A 15,908-nucleotide genomic window follows, 5' to 3' on the forward strand; every position below is an offset into this window, starting at 1 on the left:
AGCAGGTAACCGGGAACAGGTGAGATTTGGCTTCAGTAAAGTGTTCATTCAGTCGTGTAGAGACGTTGTAAACAACGCCCGGGCCAAAGGCATAGAGACAGGCAGAATATGCGGCCCGAGAGAAAAGCTAGGGCGGCCCGAAGGACCGCACAGCCCTCCCAGCGATTACGGAGACGGCAACAGCACGGAGCATGTTGCCGGGGCGAAGATGGCCTTTTCTGTAGATGGGGTCTGCTCCGCCCTCGGTCTGCTACCCGGGACGTTTCCACTCTCAGGGTCGGTAGCATATCCGATGGGCAAAGCCACGGCGGATACACAGTAACAAGATGGGGTACATGTGTCGCCTGGAAAATTCAAGCCCATGCTTAAGATGTGGAGAGGGCCGCTACACACGATCGTAGCCGTACAGCATTCTCGTAGTGAAACAGATATCCGCTCGGCCGAAGTGTCCCAAGTCTCTGGCACCAGTGATGCACGAATGATTAGATAAGACTCACTCGCGGTTCGCGCCCAGATGACCCCCACGGTTGCTCTTCCCCAGTATTGCAGGGTGGCAACGATATCCGCAATATCCGCATGCATGGCAATCTTAACGTTCTTGGTGATGGGACCATTGACGTTGCAAGTATTAGTAGTAGTAAATGGCGATTTTGCGTGTGGAGAAGAAATCGCTACGTGATCATCTAGAGAAGGAGCAACTGCTGGCTTTTAGCTCTTGCCTATATCCAATCATTACAACTTCTCTCAACACCACACTGGATTGCACAATCATATTATTTTCCCATCATTCTGCAAGTTAACAAGTCAGCTTGCCGGACTCTCTTCCCATCACAGCACGAAATCGCCGAGTCGAGACTTTTCCTCGAGTCCTCGACTTCGCTTTTTGGAAAACATCCCGTCGTCCGAGGGCGCTAGCTGCTCCACTTTATCTTGTCTCCCTATGGCGGGGCCCCGGTTGAATGTGACGTATTTTTGCTGCACAGTCTGCTGCCCACCCAGACCTGAGAGAGCTCACTGCTACTCAGAGACGGTCAGTACCCTGAGATCAACAGAAACCCCAGGTCTTGGCGAAGAGCGTGCGTCAGCGGATAGAGAGGGTGACGAGATACTTTTCTTCTTCTACGTCCTCATTTGATGCAACCACCTGGCTTGTCTCCATCGCCCCGCGCACGCATCACGTAGGGCATCACAGTTCTATCGCGAGGAGAAAATCCGTCTACCTGTTTTATCATCAGTCCACTGGTATTGGGATACTACACCCGAACCTAAGGTGAACCTGAGTAAGTGAACCACTGAATCTGTCTTCATTTTCTGGGCCCTCTCCAAACCACGCACCCCCTTACATCCGGTGGTGAAATGTCAAGTAGGCTGGCAGGTCCAACAGATTGGTTGGCATCCGAAAAGAGCCGGTCCATCCCACGTCCCCCCCCGGCTTTGACTCTGGCCATGCTGCCACGCTGGCGGAGCCGTCGGATTGGCACCTTGCCAACCTCCAGTTATGAATTCTCAAGCTCCCCACCCCCAGTCAAACCCTGTCCCTTGAGAGCCGGTCCACATTCTCTTCCAGGTCCGTCGACTCCGCTCTATTACTCTACCTTTCCGGAAAGTATCTGGGGAAGAGGGGCGGTAGTCTAAGACGAATTAGCCGACCTGCCATAGGCCCCGGGTCAAAGGGAGTTGGTTATCCTCGCAGCCTCATGACTGTGGGGGTTTCAACCGGCGTGGGAGTCATCTTGTCCCAACCCACCTGATTGCCATCACATGTTACCTATATTAGTCGCATAGCCCCATACTCCCTGAGTTATATCTCCTTCGCTGCCTTTTTATCTTTCATGTACCCTTGATTGTCCTGTTCACCTCTTGCTCGCCTTCTGCCTCCTGTTTCGTTTTACAACTTCGAAAAGCCGAGCATACCTCGGTTTATATGCTTCTTTCCAACCCCGCGGCATAGCGAGTGTATTGCCAATGCCCTCCTATTATCTTCAAGACTGCCACTATTTCTACCGAACCGCCCTGCGCGGCTTGAACATCTGCACCGATATCTCGCCGCTCTTTGCCTAAACTGCCACTACCAAGAACTCCCAGCACAACTAACACAAAATGACTGTTCAAGCTCGATCCTTCGAGATTCCGCAGCCGCTAGGGCCTCGGTTGGCGCAAGATCCTCCCCGGATAAACAATATCCCTCGAAGCGTCCCTATTCAAGAAGAGCTGGCAAAGCCCACTGACTATCTCAAGCGGGCGTCGAGTTATCAGCGTGTCCCGATGGACGATTATAACGAAAACGACAGGAACAAGCCTGACGGTGTCACATTCTCCGCCCAGGACAAGTTGCCCAAGCTCCCCATCCCTGACTTGGAACATACTACAGAGCGGTACTTGAAAGCTCTCAAACCGCTGCAGTCCGCTAGGGAGCATTTGGAGACCCAGAATGCTGTCTACGACTTTCTCCACAATGAGGGGCCTGATCTTCAGGAGAAGTTGAAGACATATGCACAGAGCAAGACCAGCTATATCGAACAGTTTTGTAAGATATGCACCCACATATTTTCCAAAGGTTTCTTCGTCTAACGAAAGAAAGGGTACGACTCATACCTCAATTATGATAACCCTGTCGTCTTGAACCTGAACCCCTTCTTCCTTCTGGAAGACGACCCCACCCCGGCCCGGAATGACCAGGTTACTAGAGCGGCCTCACTGGTCGCCTCGTCGCTCGAGTTCGTTCGAGCTGTGAGGAAGGAGGAGCTCCCTCCAGATTCTGTCAAGGGAACCCCACTCTGCATGTACCAGTTCTCAAGACTATTCGGCACAGCCCGCGTGCCGACCGAGGCCGGCTGCCAGATCCAGCAGGACCCTAGCTCCAAACACATGGTTGTCATGTGTCACGGCCAGCTGTACTGGTTTGATGTACTGGACGATAACTCGGACGCGATAATGACAGAGCGGGACATTGCCCTGAACCTGCAAACTATTGTCGACGATGCTCAGCAGATCCCCATTCAAGAGGCTGCCAAGGGTGCGGTGGGTGTTTTGAGTACCGAGAACCGCAAGGTCTGGTCAGGACTGCGCGACCTCCTGACCAGGGAGTACGCATCAAACAATGCCGATTCGCTCAACATTGTCGACTCAGCCCTCTTTGTCCTGTGCCTCGACTACACGGAGCCGGCCGACGTCGCAGCCCTGTGCCAGAACATGCTGTGCGGCACCAGTCTCGTCGAGAAAGGCGTTCAGATCGGCACCTGCACAAACCGGTGGTACGACAAGCTCCAGATAATTGTCTGCAAGAATGGAAGCGCCGGTATCAACTTCGAGCACACCGGCGTCGATGGCCACACAGTCCTCCGCTTCGCTAGCGACGTATACACGGATACGATCCTGCGTTTCGCCCGCACCATCAACGGCAAGGCCCCGAGCATGTGGGCATCGACAAGCCCGGACCCTTCGAAGCGTGACCCCAGCAGCTTCGGTGACGTTAATACGACACCGCGCAAGCTAGAATGGGATATGATCCCTGAGCTGAGCATTGCCGTACGCTTCGCCGAGACAAGGCTAGCTGATCTTATTGAGCAGAACGAGTTCCAGTGTCTCGACTTTGACTCTTTTGGAAAGAACTTCATCACCTCGATGGGCTTTTCGCCCGATGCATTTGTGCAGATGGCCTTTCAGGCCGCATACTACGGTCTCTATGGAAAAGTCGAGTGCACATATGAGCCCGCCATGACAAAGGTGTACCTCCACGGTCGCACCGAGGCCATCCGCCCTGTTACTGACGAGTCGCTCGACTTCGTTCAGTCATTTTGGGCGGATCACCCTGCCGAGAAGAAGCTGGAAGCCCTTCGCAAGGCGTGCCAGAAGCATGTCAACAGCACAAGGGAGTGTGCAAAAGGCCAGGGCTGCGACCGACACCTGTACGCCCTCCTGTGCGTGTGGCAGAAGTATGTCAACGAGGCGTCGGCGAGTGGCCGCAGTAGCAACGGCTGGTCCAGTCCTCTTGATGGGGACTCCGAGCGCGATGCCCCGTCTCCCGTCGGCAACTCCTCTAATGGAATCTCCTCCAGCGGGGCCACCTCAAAGAACGGAGACCATCACAACGGGGACACACTCTCTGCTCAGGGAACCATGAGCAGCATCGAAGTTAATCCTAGTGGCCGTGAGCGTGGTGATAGTAACACGTCCCGCTCGTCCCGCGGACGTGACAACAACACCCCGCTGCCCCTCCTGTTCGCCGACCCTGGGTGGGACCGCCTCAACACAACTGTCCTGTCAACCTCCAATTGCGGCAACCCAGCCCTCAGGCATTTCGGGTTCGGCCCCACTTCCGGCGACGGTTTCGGCATCGGGTATATCATCAAGGATGAGGGCATCTCCATCTGCGTATCCAGCAAGCATCGCCAGACACGCCGGTTCCTGGACACGCTGGAGTCGTACCTCCTAGAGATCCGCCGTATGCTGCGCATCACCAACCGCAAGGCGTCGCAAGCCAAGACTTCGCGCGCTCGTGAGGCCGAGGATTCCAACTCTATCGTCAAGAAGAATGGCACGTCTCGTGCTTCCAACAGCAGTCGTCTCAAGTCGAGGGGTAGGCTGGTCACGGCGGATCCGACGAGGCCATTCAGGCAGCATAGTTTTGGAACTAGGACGCCTACTGAAGAGAGTGTTACGCTCAGTGAGGACGATGATGAATTGGGTGGATGTAAGTAGCTCCGCCTCTCCTCTTTACCCCCTTTTTCCATGTGCTGACTTCAAAATCCAGACGGGTTCTTTGACGCAGGAATGCTTCTTCAAGCCCTCAAGGCTAGGGGCAAGAACTACGACAATGGTGAAACCAAGCCATCTGAGAGGGCTGTTGTACAGGCCAGACGACGCGATGTTGGAAAGAAGCTGCATCTGAATGATTACTAGGTGCATTTGTCGTGGGCACATTTGATTTATGGCAATGAAGCGCATGTAAATTGGTATATATTTTCTCGGTTCGAGTCTTGTGAGTATGGTCGACGATAGTATGAGTACTTAGTAACACAATCTGTATCTTCTGTCTTTCCTTTTTCATTCAACACTATGTTCCCAAAATCTTGAAATAGTCGTATAAGAGTAGACATGTAAAAGGTTTGCATTGCCATACACCCCCATCACGTTGAAAAGGACAAGAAATAATCAAACGTGTAGAAGAAAATCAACGCCGGATGCACGCAGAACTAAGAACCCATCGATATCAATACCGTGCATAATTCCGTCTCCTGCCTCCTTTTTCTCTCTCCCAGGTTTTCATCTCAGCTCACATCAAGACCTGTACGACATCAAATAACACGGCACACATCAACCCAACTCATGGAACCCCCTCAGCGTATCCTCCTGCTTGGCGGGGGCCTCATGGACAAACCCACCCTGCTGCTGCTGCTGCGGCGGCGGCGGCGACGGCTGCTGGCTACCAAGCCCGACAGCACCAGCCCCGTACACGGAACTCGTATTAGACACTGTATTCTGACCAATTGGCGAGGCCATGTCCGGTGACCCCTGCGGTGGAGGAGGCGACGGTGAATTTCCCGGAGGCGGAGGATGACCGCCCGTGGTGTTATAGAATGCTGCGGAAGGTGCCTGCTGCTGCTGCTGCTGCATGGGTGGAGACAAGTACGACGACTGAGTTGTTGCCATGGCGGCGAACTTGGGATCGGCGTAGTAACTCTGGTGAGGACCCGTGTAAGGCGGCGCCACGCCGGGAGGGGGACCCTGCTGCTGGACGGGCTGGTAGGCGATGGCGCCCTGGCCGTTGCTGGGCCCGAGGGCGCCACCGGCCGCACCGGCCGCGCCGGCGGCGGCGTCCTTAGCCCTGGACCTTCTGCGGCGGCGGATGATGAACCATATGACTATTCCTACCAGGGCTAGCGCGCCGACGCCGCCGACCACACCGCCGACGATGGGGGCGATGGGGGTGCTACTCTTCTTCTTGGTCTTTCTGCTGCCGCCGCTGTCGCTGTCGTCGTCATCATCGCTGCTGTCGCTGCTGTCTGTGGAGGTGGCTGATGGGGCAGCGCCGGTGACGGACGAGGTCTCTTCGATATCGCTGAGGACCATGTCGGAGAAGGTGCGGTCTTGGCCGGAGTAGGCTGTTGTGGCATAACGGGCAAAGCTATCGTCCTGACTATTGCACCAGTAATCGTAGATGGATGGGGAGAAGGACACTGTGTTGCAGTATGGCATCAAGGTGTTCGTGCTGCATATCCGTGTCAGTGTTTATGTATTCTTGGAAAAGAAAACGAAAGGAAAAAAGGAAAGGCAGGGAAAGAAAGAGAGAAAGAGTGGTCCAGAAGAGGATGTGAGATAGAGTGTGGGAAAGAGAGACAAACCACTTCAGTGTAAAGGCATCTACATCACAACCGTCAAGGCATGCGCTGGATGAGTAATAGGAGTCGTAGTCGATGCAGTCGAGCCTGGCACCAAAATTGGACGAGTCGAAGCAGGCTACGTAGCCGCTGTAGCTGGAGCTGGCGGTGATGAGGGCGCAGGTGAATCCCACTCCACACGAGTAGGCCGCACCCGGGCGGCCGGAGACGTAGCCGCATACGTTGTCCGGGGCGATGAGGGCCGTAGTCAGCTCCGAGTCTGAGTCCGAATCTGAGTCCGAGTCTGAGTCTGAGTCCGAGTCTGAGTCCGAGTCTTGACGCTTCTTCCTGCTTCCGTCGACGGGGACGAAGCTGAAGCCTGCCGGGGGGGCTGTGGGCTTGGGCGTCCAGCCGTCGGAGGCGTACGCGGCAGCTGCTGTGGCGATGGGTTGACGAGGGAGGATATGTGCTGCTGCGTCGGCCAGGGAGGCCGCGGTGGCCAGCATGAGGATGAGTGTCTTCATTCGTGTCTGGATGAACAGGCCTTTCTATCCTGCACATGTATATATAAACACAGTACCTAACTCTCTATATATCGTGACAAGTCCTATACATGCGGGGGGGGGCAGATTCAACGACAGGAATCGGGTGTAGAAGAGAGGCTGGGATACTCGCAGGTTAATAAGAATAACAATGAGAAGGGGGGGGGGGGGGGGGGGGGGAAAAAAAACCCGGTTACTAGGTCATCGAACCGGGGCTCCAGAGTCCAACCTCTTTTTTTCCCTTTATCATCACCTACATTGAAAGAATCGGACCAGACACAATGGCAGACAGGATCCAGACGGCCGCCCCGTTGGTGTAAGCCTTGGCCCTTGGAGTGGAAGGGTTCCGCCATTCTGTATACCCGGACTCGGAATTATATTCAATTCTCTGCGTTCATATTGGCAATCCGTCGTAACCAGCGTGCGCCAAGAACTTGCTTTTGCCGAGTAAGCCTACGCTAGGGGAGAAGCCGCAGGTAGCTGGTCATCAACGGTCACTCACATACACACACACGGGGTCTTGGCCAAGCCGTTGTTGTTGCTGGCCCCGCATCTCTCATGTATACCGGAATAGTGATTCTTCTGATATCCCGCGTCTGACGAGTGGATGTCCTCTCTATGTAGGTGGACGTCATGAGGTTTGAGAGGAGAGAGCGTCCAGAGAAGGTGGACAATGAACAGCTTACAAGTCTTGAACGGCGTTATCGGATGTAGCCAGCTATGATGGTTTAGAACGTAATACATGTATATACTCACCAGTGTAGATGAGCATTGAAACGAGGATGAACTTGTCATATTCTTTCTCGTCGTTCTCTCTGTCATCCTAGAATAGCATTGGCTAACAGGAAGCGAGAAGGACATGACACCAACTACTAGTCCCTAGTGTATAAGTAGGGTTCCACAGTATCGAATGCTTACGCTCTCTATCTCTCTCTCTCTTGCTCACCCCCCCCCCCCTATGTAGGCGAATTTATGGAACCACGGCGGAATTTTGGACGGAGGTTGCGTTGTTGATAAGAAAGGATCTACGAATACTATGCACTTGTGCACAGAGTCGGGGAGTTTTCACGCCGTCTGATGGGCTCGAGGTCTTGGCTCCAGGTTTTGCCCTAGACCCTGACCCCCACGCGCGGGTCAACCCTGTTCACCCACTGCTATACGGATATTCGCCACAGTACTGGGTTTCGACCTGTACAGCCGGTCATTGTTTGCTACCTTTTCTCGGTCGGGTTCAAGGTTGATGTGGTGAGAATCAGGGTTTGTTGGCTACAGCTGCTTCGTTTCCGTTCGAGCATCGTCAGTGGCAGTTGGCCGGTAAAACCCCATCACCAGTCTGACTATGAGTAGGCGTCACTAGAACGGACCAGTTAGTCCGATGAGGAGGATAATACGGAGTAATCTTGATAGGCTCTACAGATCCTGCAAGCCACTCCGAGGTTGTCTGTGGGGCTGGTCCCGGCGGGCGGAGGAGTAGTATTTGCAGAGTTACTTTGTTAACAGTTTGATGTTCCGTGGCAAATGCTCTGTAGAGTTATTAGTATGAAGCCCCGTCGTCTTTGCTGCTGTCCCGCTTTGCTCTCACCATGTTGGCTGGCCGTCTCTGCTTTCTTACAAGCTAGTTGGCAGTGGGTCTAGGAACCCAGATATGGAATCTGTACATTATACGAGTACATGCGTTCTCCGTAATCAGGCTCGCGGCGGTGCCCAGTGATGATGATGTCGATGTGCCTACAGGGCAAGTTACGCGCACGAGACGTCGAATACTCGTACATTAACATCATACTCCGTATACGCGGGAGCATCTTGCACCCGGGGCATTCTTCGTGACGCGTAACGATACTGACACCACCATAAGTAAGTGCTGTACCGCGGATGCAGATGCAAGCTTTTCATCTCAATGGCAGCATTCATATTGTAAGCGCTCCATTGGACCGTCAGATCCCATCGGCTACTAAAGAAGAAAGTAGAAGAATCCCTCTTCTTTTGTTGGTCTTCCTGCACTCTCACTTTTCCCTGTTCTCCGCGTCAGTAAACCCATCATTGAACACGCAACGTGCAGTCCGACGATGAACGCATGGTCCATCTGCAGAGTGATACTAGGAATACTTTAATCCCTCTTCCATGCTCCCCAGGCCCATCTCAACGTGCCTGTACTTGCTCGCAGCACGGGTGGTGGTAAAGAGGTGAAGATGCTACGAGACACACAACTTGAACCTTGGCACCTAAACGGTATTACGTATACCGTATTAAACGGATTCCACTATCACGTCTGAAACTCTACTTAACCTTACGGTGTACTCCGTACCAGCGACGTAATTGCCCATCTGCACGCGCTCCTCTGCCCAGCTCTCTACGCGCTTCACAGACGCGCAGCTTCACCACGTCGCATGGACTATTACCGTACAGATGGACTCAACATTACTTACTACTCTTGACAGCAACGTACGATCATTCTGCATCGCATTGCGTTGCACATGATACCATCCTCCGCCCAGGCTCCGGGGTCGCTCCACCACTTCCATATTCACCGATAAACCCACTTGTTCTTTTTCTTCTTCTCGGAGCACGCGCAGCAATGGCGACGACGCGATAACCTCACTTCTCAGCTTTGACCTCCTTCCGCTCTGGAACTGGAAACACACCCGATGGCCGACCTCGTCCGAATCCTACCGTCCTTCCCAACCGGCAACTTCTCTGGCCTTCTCCCCACGATCGAGAACCACTCCCTCACCACCGCCGACCTGCTCACCTTGCACCCGGGCGACATAGCCAAGCAGACCCGACTGCCCATTCTCGACCTGAAGCGTCTCGTCGCCGCCATACAAGCATGTCTTTCCGATGACGTCGGTCCTCCAAAGAAGCTCACTTCTCCTCCTGTTCCTCCTCCTCCTCCTCCTCTTTCCACCATCGCACCATCATTAAGGCCACCGTCATCATTGATCAGCACGCTGGACCCTGATCTGGACGCCGCTCTGGGCGGAGGCGTCCCGACAGGTCGGATTACCGAATTCGTCGGCGAGAGCGGTGTGGGAAAGACCCAATTCCTCCTATCGCTGTCGCTGGCCGTCCAGCTCCCCAGCCCGCACGGCCTGTCCCGCTCGGCGCTGTACATTTCCACCGAGTCCGGACTCCCCACGACGCGGCTGGTGCAGATGCTGAGGACCAACCCGACGCTGGTGGCCGCCTCTTCTTCTCCTCACCAGGACGGCCGCCCCTCGTCGGACAATATCCGCTGCACCGTCCTCGCAGACCTCGAGTCCCAGGATCACATACTGCAGTACCAGCTCCCCGTGCTGATAGACCGTCACGACGTAGGGCTCGTGGTCATCGACTCCGTCGCGGCCAATTACCGCGCCGAGTTCGAGCGGCACGACGGTCAGGAGGCCCAACCGGCACCGTCGCGCGGCTCCAACATGGCCGCCCGCAGCGCCGACCTCGTCCGTCTGGGCGCCCTCCTTCGCGACCTGGCCCGTCGTCACAACCTGGCCGTCGTGGTGGCGAACCAGGTGTCCGATCGCTTCTCGTCCCCGTACCCATCCTCTTTCCTTCCTCGTCCCGCGTCCTACCCCTACGCTACGCAGGAGACGCCCCTGGCCTCGCGGGGTACCAGGATGCCGAGCAGCAGCATTAGCAGCAGCATGGGTATGGATGCCACGCCTTTCTTCATGCCTCCCGCCGAGGACCCTCCCCCGCCGCCCGTCCTCGCCCTCGACCATCAGCAGAGGTGGTTCACTGGGTGGGGAGATGATCCGACCGACGGTCTGCCGCCCAAGAATCCCAGTCTGGGGCTCGTGTGGACCACGCAGATCGCCTGCCGTGTTGCCTTGTTCAAGTCGCCTGTTTACGGCCAGCCGAGACGTATAGCTCCTCGTGTTACGACTGGTGACGACGACGGCGGCGGCGGCGACGACAATGACGGTTGCAGCCATGCTGCAGAAGCGGCGGCGCCTACACTGAGGACTTGGAAACGATGGATGAAGGTCGTTTTCGCTCCGCATACGAGGGCTTCCGGCAAAGGAACGGATGGGGCTGTCAGATTCGACATTACGCCTTCTGGTCTCAGGGCTGTCAAGTAGTGACAGACACATGACATGATACGATATGACTAAAACGACGTCTACGGTTTTTGAATAGAATGAAATAAATGTCAAGGTTGTTGTACAGGTATTCTATTCTTTTTCTCTCATGCCACCTGATCTGATATATGAAAAACAAACAAAAAAACCTAAGATACTGATAGATATATGTAGCCGACGCCGAAATGATTTCTTTTGTTGTCTTCCTCTCCCTCAACTTACTTCGGGTGCGGGAACTCGTCCTCCAGCTGCAGCCTCACCCCGACATTCATACTGATAAGCTCCTGCACAAGCAACTTGGCAGCATATGGCATGGTCATCTTGGTCACCTCCCGCGTGCTCTGGCACGAGTTGCAGTATCCCTTGTACCCAAACAGGCCGCACTGCTGACAGATGTCGATTTGCGTGCCATCGGAGCTGATCATAAGACGTTCGAGAAGGAGCTGGGACGCGCCGTAGGCGATCAGACAGTCACGCTCCATCTCTCCGAGACGCAGACCACCGTCGCGCGAGCGACCCTCGGTAGGCTGACGGGTGAGGATAGCGCGGGGGCCGCGGGAGCGGGAGTGCATCTTATCCTGGACCATGTGCTTGAGACGCTGGTAGTAGATGGGACCGTTGAAGACGTAAGCCTCGAGCGGCTCGCCCGTGATGCCAGAGGTGAAGTAGTCCTTCCCTTCCCAGGAGAAGCCATTATCCAGCAGGACCTTGCTGACCTCGTCGACCGGGTGGGAGCGGAAGGCGTCACCGAAGCCGTAGTCCTTGTTGCCCGATATGACCGATGCCTTGCCCGTCAGACACTCGAGCAGCTTGCCCACCGTCATTCGTGAGGGGAAGCCGTGCGGGTTCATGATAATGTCAGGCGTCACGCCGTTGTCAGCAAACGGCATGTCCTCCTGTTCGACGATGATTCCCACCACACCCTTCTGTCCGTGGCGCGACGAGAATTTGTCTCCTAGCTCGGGCCGACGCGTCTGTCGCGTCTGCACCTTGATCACGGTCGAGTCCTTCTCCGTCTGCGAGATCATGACCTTGTCAATGTAGGCCGGGTCGGGGATGCGATACGACACGGCCGAATCGCGGAACTCGCTGGGTCCGCGGTCCAGCCCGATGCCCGTGCTCGTCTGGTCGACGGGCGTCTCCTTCTTGACCATGACCTCGCCCGCCTTTACGCGATAGCCTACCGTGGCCAGGCCATCGTCGTCGAGCGCCTCGTGCTTGGCGATGCGGCGCCGTACGTCGTCGACAATCTCATCCTGCGGGCCGCCAATGCGCTCGCGCCGCCCGTTGGGGTACTTTTGCAGCTCCGTCGTGTACTTGCGGAACACCTGGCAGCGGCCGAAGCCGCGGTCGATAGACGCCTTGTTGAGGACCAGTGCATCTTCGATATCGTACCCGGAGAAGGACATGACCACCACTGTCGCATTCTGTCCAGCCGGTAGCTTGTCGTAGTTGACCAGCTGAATCGTCTTACTGATCACCATTGGCCGCTGCGGGTACACGAGAGTGTACAGCAGCGTGTCTATGCGGTTGAACTGGTTGTACGCAATGGCGCCGATGGCTTGCTTACCCATTGCACACTGGTACGTGTTTCGCGGGGACTGGTTGTGGTGCGGGAAGGGAATCAGACCCGCTACGGCGCCCAGGATCGTGAAGGGTTCAATCTCCATATGCGTCGTGCTCTTAGTAATTTGGTCCTCGTATATGGCCACCAACGCGTCGTTCTCTTCATTGACATCGAGGTACTCGACCACGCCATGCGTCAGGAAGTCATCGAATGTCGCCTTGCCCATCTGCAGAAGCCGCAAGTGCTCGGGCTTCAACTTCTGTTTGCCGTTCTTGACGATGATATACGGTCGGCAGATGCGGCCCTCATCCGTGGCGATGTGCACGGCACTAAAATGCGTGTTGATGCTGATGCCCACAAACGGCGATATCCAGCCCCTGCGCCGCATGGTGCGGAACCGGTGAGCGAACCGCTTGGGGTACCGCGTCAGGGCAAACGGCGTGCCGTTTACGTGGATGATGAAGCTTCCCTCGCGGTGCATCTCAGCGCCCGACAGGTTGCGGACCGGCTCGACGCCCGGGTCCAACGAAAAGATCCACCGCTTGACAGGCTCCTCGTCGACGTTTGTTGTGATGTGTGTCATCAAGGCCAAGTTCTTGACCAGGCCGCAGGCCTCGCCTTCGGGTGTATCCGAGGGGCACAGCATACCCCACTGGGACGGCTGCAGAGCTCTGGGTCCACTGACCTTTCGTGTCTTCTCAAACTGACTGCTGATGCGCGTCATCATGCCCAGGGCGCTGATGTAGCTGAGGCGGCTGAGGACGTGCGTCACTCCGGCGCGGTTCATGTTGAAGCGCTTCACGTTCCAGTTGCCCGTCTGGATGGCGCGGTTGATTCCCATACCGATGTTGTTGGCGTGGTTACTGATCATGTGAACGGCGTCGAGGGGCACGGCGCGGTTGTTCTTCTTGAGGAACTTGTCGATCGACATCTTGACCTCACTGGTGAAGCGCTTGAAGAGATCTTCAAAGAGCAGGGAGAGCAGCTGCCCGGCAAGCTCGAGACGCTTGTTTCCAACAAAGTCCCTGTCGTCGACGAGCTTGGGGTCGTGGGCGGCGATGAGAAGCCTCCGCGTCATCATGGCGACGTAGATGGCCTTGGGGTAGAAGTCGAGCCCCTCGATGGGCACGTGGGCGATGACAAGATTGGCCAGGGCGTCGAGTCCCTCCTCGACGTTGTTCCTGCGGGCCTGGGGGGTGAACTGGGCCCTCCTAGATCCCATCTTGACCCTGGCGCCAATGTACTCGAGGGCCTGGTGCTGGGTGAAGACACCGACCTTTGTGGCCTCATCAAAGTTGATGAGGAACTCGTCCTGGTAGCGGCCGTCGGAGCCGGCAACGAGCTGCATGATCTCATAGTCGGACAGCCCACCCAGCGCCTTGAGCACGACAACAATAGGGATGCCCTCGACCAGGACGTTGTGAGTCATGAGAATCCTGTCCTTCTTGAGGGTGACGTAGGTCTTAGACTTGCGCTCATGGGTCGAACTGGTGACGGAGGCCGAGATGACGTTGTTCTTCTCGTCGGCCTCAACAATGATACGGTTCTTGCTCAGCTGCTCCTGGATCAGGATCACCTTTTCCGTGCCGTTGATGATGAAGTAGCCTCCCGGGTCCAGCGGGCACTCGTTCATCTTCTCCATCAGCGTGTTGTTGGCACCACTGAGCCGGCACTTGGAGCTCCGCAGCATGACGGGCATGCGGCCCAGCGGAACATTGCGTCTCATGATCTTTTGCTTGTCACGGATGTAGACGATGTCGACCAGGATCGGGGCGGCGTATGTCATGTCTCGCAGACGGCACTCCATGGGGGTCACCTCGTTCTGCGTCTTGGCATCGCTGAAGTCTTGTCGCCGGGGTCGGTCGACGCGGATGTCGGTAAATCTTTAGGAGGTCAGGGGCCTGGTCAGAGTCATGGGAGGGTAGGAAGAGCAGCAGAAAAGGGAAACAAAACTGACTCCAGCCAGAAGTTGCTGTCGACATCGCTTCGGATGGTACGGTTTGCGCGCACAATCTCTTTGATCTCTTGCTCGACAAAGAAATTGTACGAATCAATGTGTCTGTGCAGTTCGTCAGTAAGAGTCGCTAAAGAGAAGAAAAGGGTTGACGTCGTGAAGGGGTTCATGTATCTCGGCGTACTGTTTGACTAGACCTGTTGAGGTTGGTGATGGTGGTCAGCTCACGCACTGCAGTAAGGGGAGGGTACCCCCTAAAGAACGGAGGCATGGACTCACCCTTGACCTTGAGAAAGGCAGGCAGAAGTTGAAACTTGTCCTCCTTTGTCGATATAGGATCGGTCAATTTCTTGCCATTGTAAAAGGGCTCGAGAAGGGCCTCAAAGCCGTCGTCCACCACCGGCATCTTGCGCGCGTTGTCACCGGTAGAAACGCATGGGCATGTAATTGAAATCCCGATGGCAGCGTATGCAAAGGCTGTGTCTGGCTTCCGCTTAGATGGTTGAGTGGTTCACGCACGTCGTGGCAGCCGGAAGCGATCAAGAGAAGGAATACGTCAAATGGCGTTGGCGGTTTGGAAAAAGTTCAAAATGCCCCGCGAACGTGAAGTGGGGCGCTCGGTCCGGTATTATTACATGTGCAATGAATGAATTTGGATGGACAGCTTCAAGTGTGAGTGGCAGAGTGTCAGTACAACGGTGGGGGACGACCAAGGGGGGGGGGGGGGGGGGGGGAATAAGACACCATACTTACCCTATAGCTCTAAATCTTCCGCGATCTCTGACTTACTCGTACATGTCCTACCCCACATGAATGTCTATCATGTTTTCTTGCCTTGCCATTCCACTCTCTATCACGGATGCATGTTGTTCTATCAATGGCGAGGTACCCCAGTGATGGCGTCATTCACGTGGCATGGTACCATGGGCGGTCGAAGCACAGATAATATTATTACCACGAGTACTCCAATCTATGATGAGTAAGGCAGTGCGATGAATAGCGGTATACAAGCAGCATCACTAGTACTATCCCAACAAATCACGAGTACACAGTTGACGCAGTACATATCGAGCGGCACAGGTGAAATCATAAATCAAATCTTGGATGCTACATAGTGATGCTTCTACGCAGGTGACGAGGCCGATGCCGATTGGTCCCGAACAGACGGGTAGCTCTTACCTGTATGCATGCTCTGCCGTGTGTATCTGCATAGAGGTGATGCGAAGGTTAGTTGGGTATCGTGTTAGTAGCAGTACCTACGGAGTAGTGATAGTAGTAGTAGTACGCACCCGTCTCTTAGCAGTAGGGATAATACCACTACTAGTATAGTAGATGATCAACTTGGGTGGGAAATAATAACTCCTGCGGCTGCGGATATTACTCGTGTTCTGTTCGTAGCCACCTCTACTCTTCTAACTGGCAATTCGCAGACGTGACGTAGCGTAGAGC

The 15,908-nt window shown here is 55.2% G+C and overlaps 4 protein-coding genes across 4 annotated transcripts; 2 read left to right on the top strand and 2 right to left on the bottom strand.

The window, feature by feature from the left end:
- Positions 1-2,100: 2,100 nt before the first annotated feature.
- Positions 2,101-4,902, top strand: GMORB2_6310 (uncharacterized protein; the record flags this gene model as incomplete). Its single annotated transcript, XM_035468280.1, has 3 exons — positions 2,101-2,527; positions 2,582-4,693; positions 4,754-4,902. The coding sequence occupies 3 exons, from the start codon at positions 2,101-2,103 to the stop codon at positions 4,900-4,902; spliced, it is 2,688 nt and encodes an 895-aa protein (XP_035322261.1).
- Positions 4,903-5,316: 414 nt separating this feature from the next.
- On the bottom strand, positions 5,317-6,844 carry GMORB2_6311 (uncharacterized protein; the record flags this gene model as incomplete). Its single annotated transcript, XM_035468281.1, has 2 exons — positions 5,317-6,211; positions 6,345-6,844. 2 exons carry the CDS (start codon positions 6,842-6,844, stop codon positions 5,317-5,319), a joined length of 1,395 nt encoding a protein of 464 aa, XP_035322262.1.
- A 2,663-nt stretch (positions 6,845-9,507) lies between these two features.
- Positions 9,508-10,938, top strand: GMORB2_6312 (DNA repair protein RAD57; the record flags this gene model as incomplete). Its single annotated transcript, XM_035468282.1, has 1 exon — positions 9,508-10,938. The coding sequence occupies one exon, from the start codon at positions 9,508-9,510 to the stop codon at positions 10,936-10,938; it is 1,431 nt and encodes a 476-aa protein (XP_035322263.1).
- A 218-nt stretch (positions 10,939-11,156) lies between these two features.
- Positions 11,157-14,865, bottom strand: GMORB2_6313 (uncharacterized protein; the record flags this gene model as incomplete). Its single annotated transcript, XM_035468283.1, has 3 exons — positions 11,157-14,388; positions 14,463-14,564; positions 14,735-14,865. The coding sequence occupies 3 exons, from the start codon at positions 14,863-14,865 to the stop codon at positions 11,157-11,159; spliced, it is 3,465 nt and encodes a 1,154-aa protein (XP_035322264.1).
- Positions 14,866-15,908: the final 1,043 nt, after the last annotated feature.

This window comes from Geosmithia morbida (genome assembly GCF_012550715.1).
Source record: "Geosmithia morbida isolate 1262 chromosome Unknown scaffold_5, whole genome shotgun sequence".
Lineage (NCBI taxonomy): Eukaryota > Fungi > Ascomycota > Sordariomycetes > Hypocreales > Bionectriaceae > Geosmithia > Geosmithia morbida.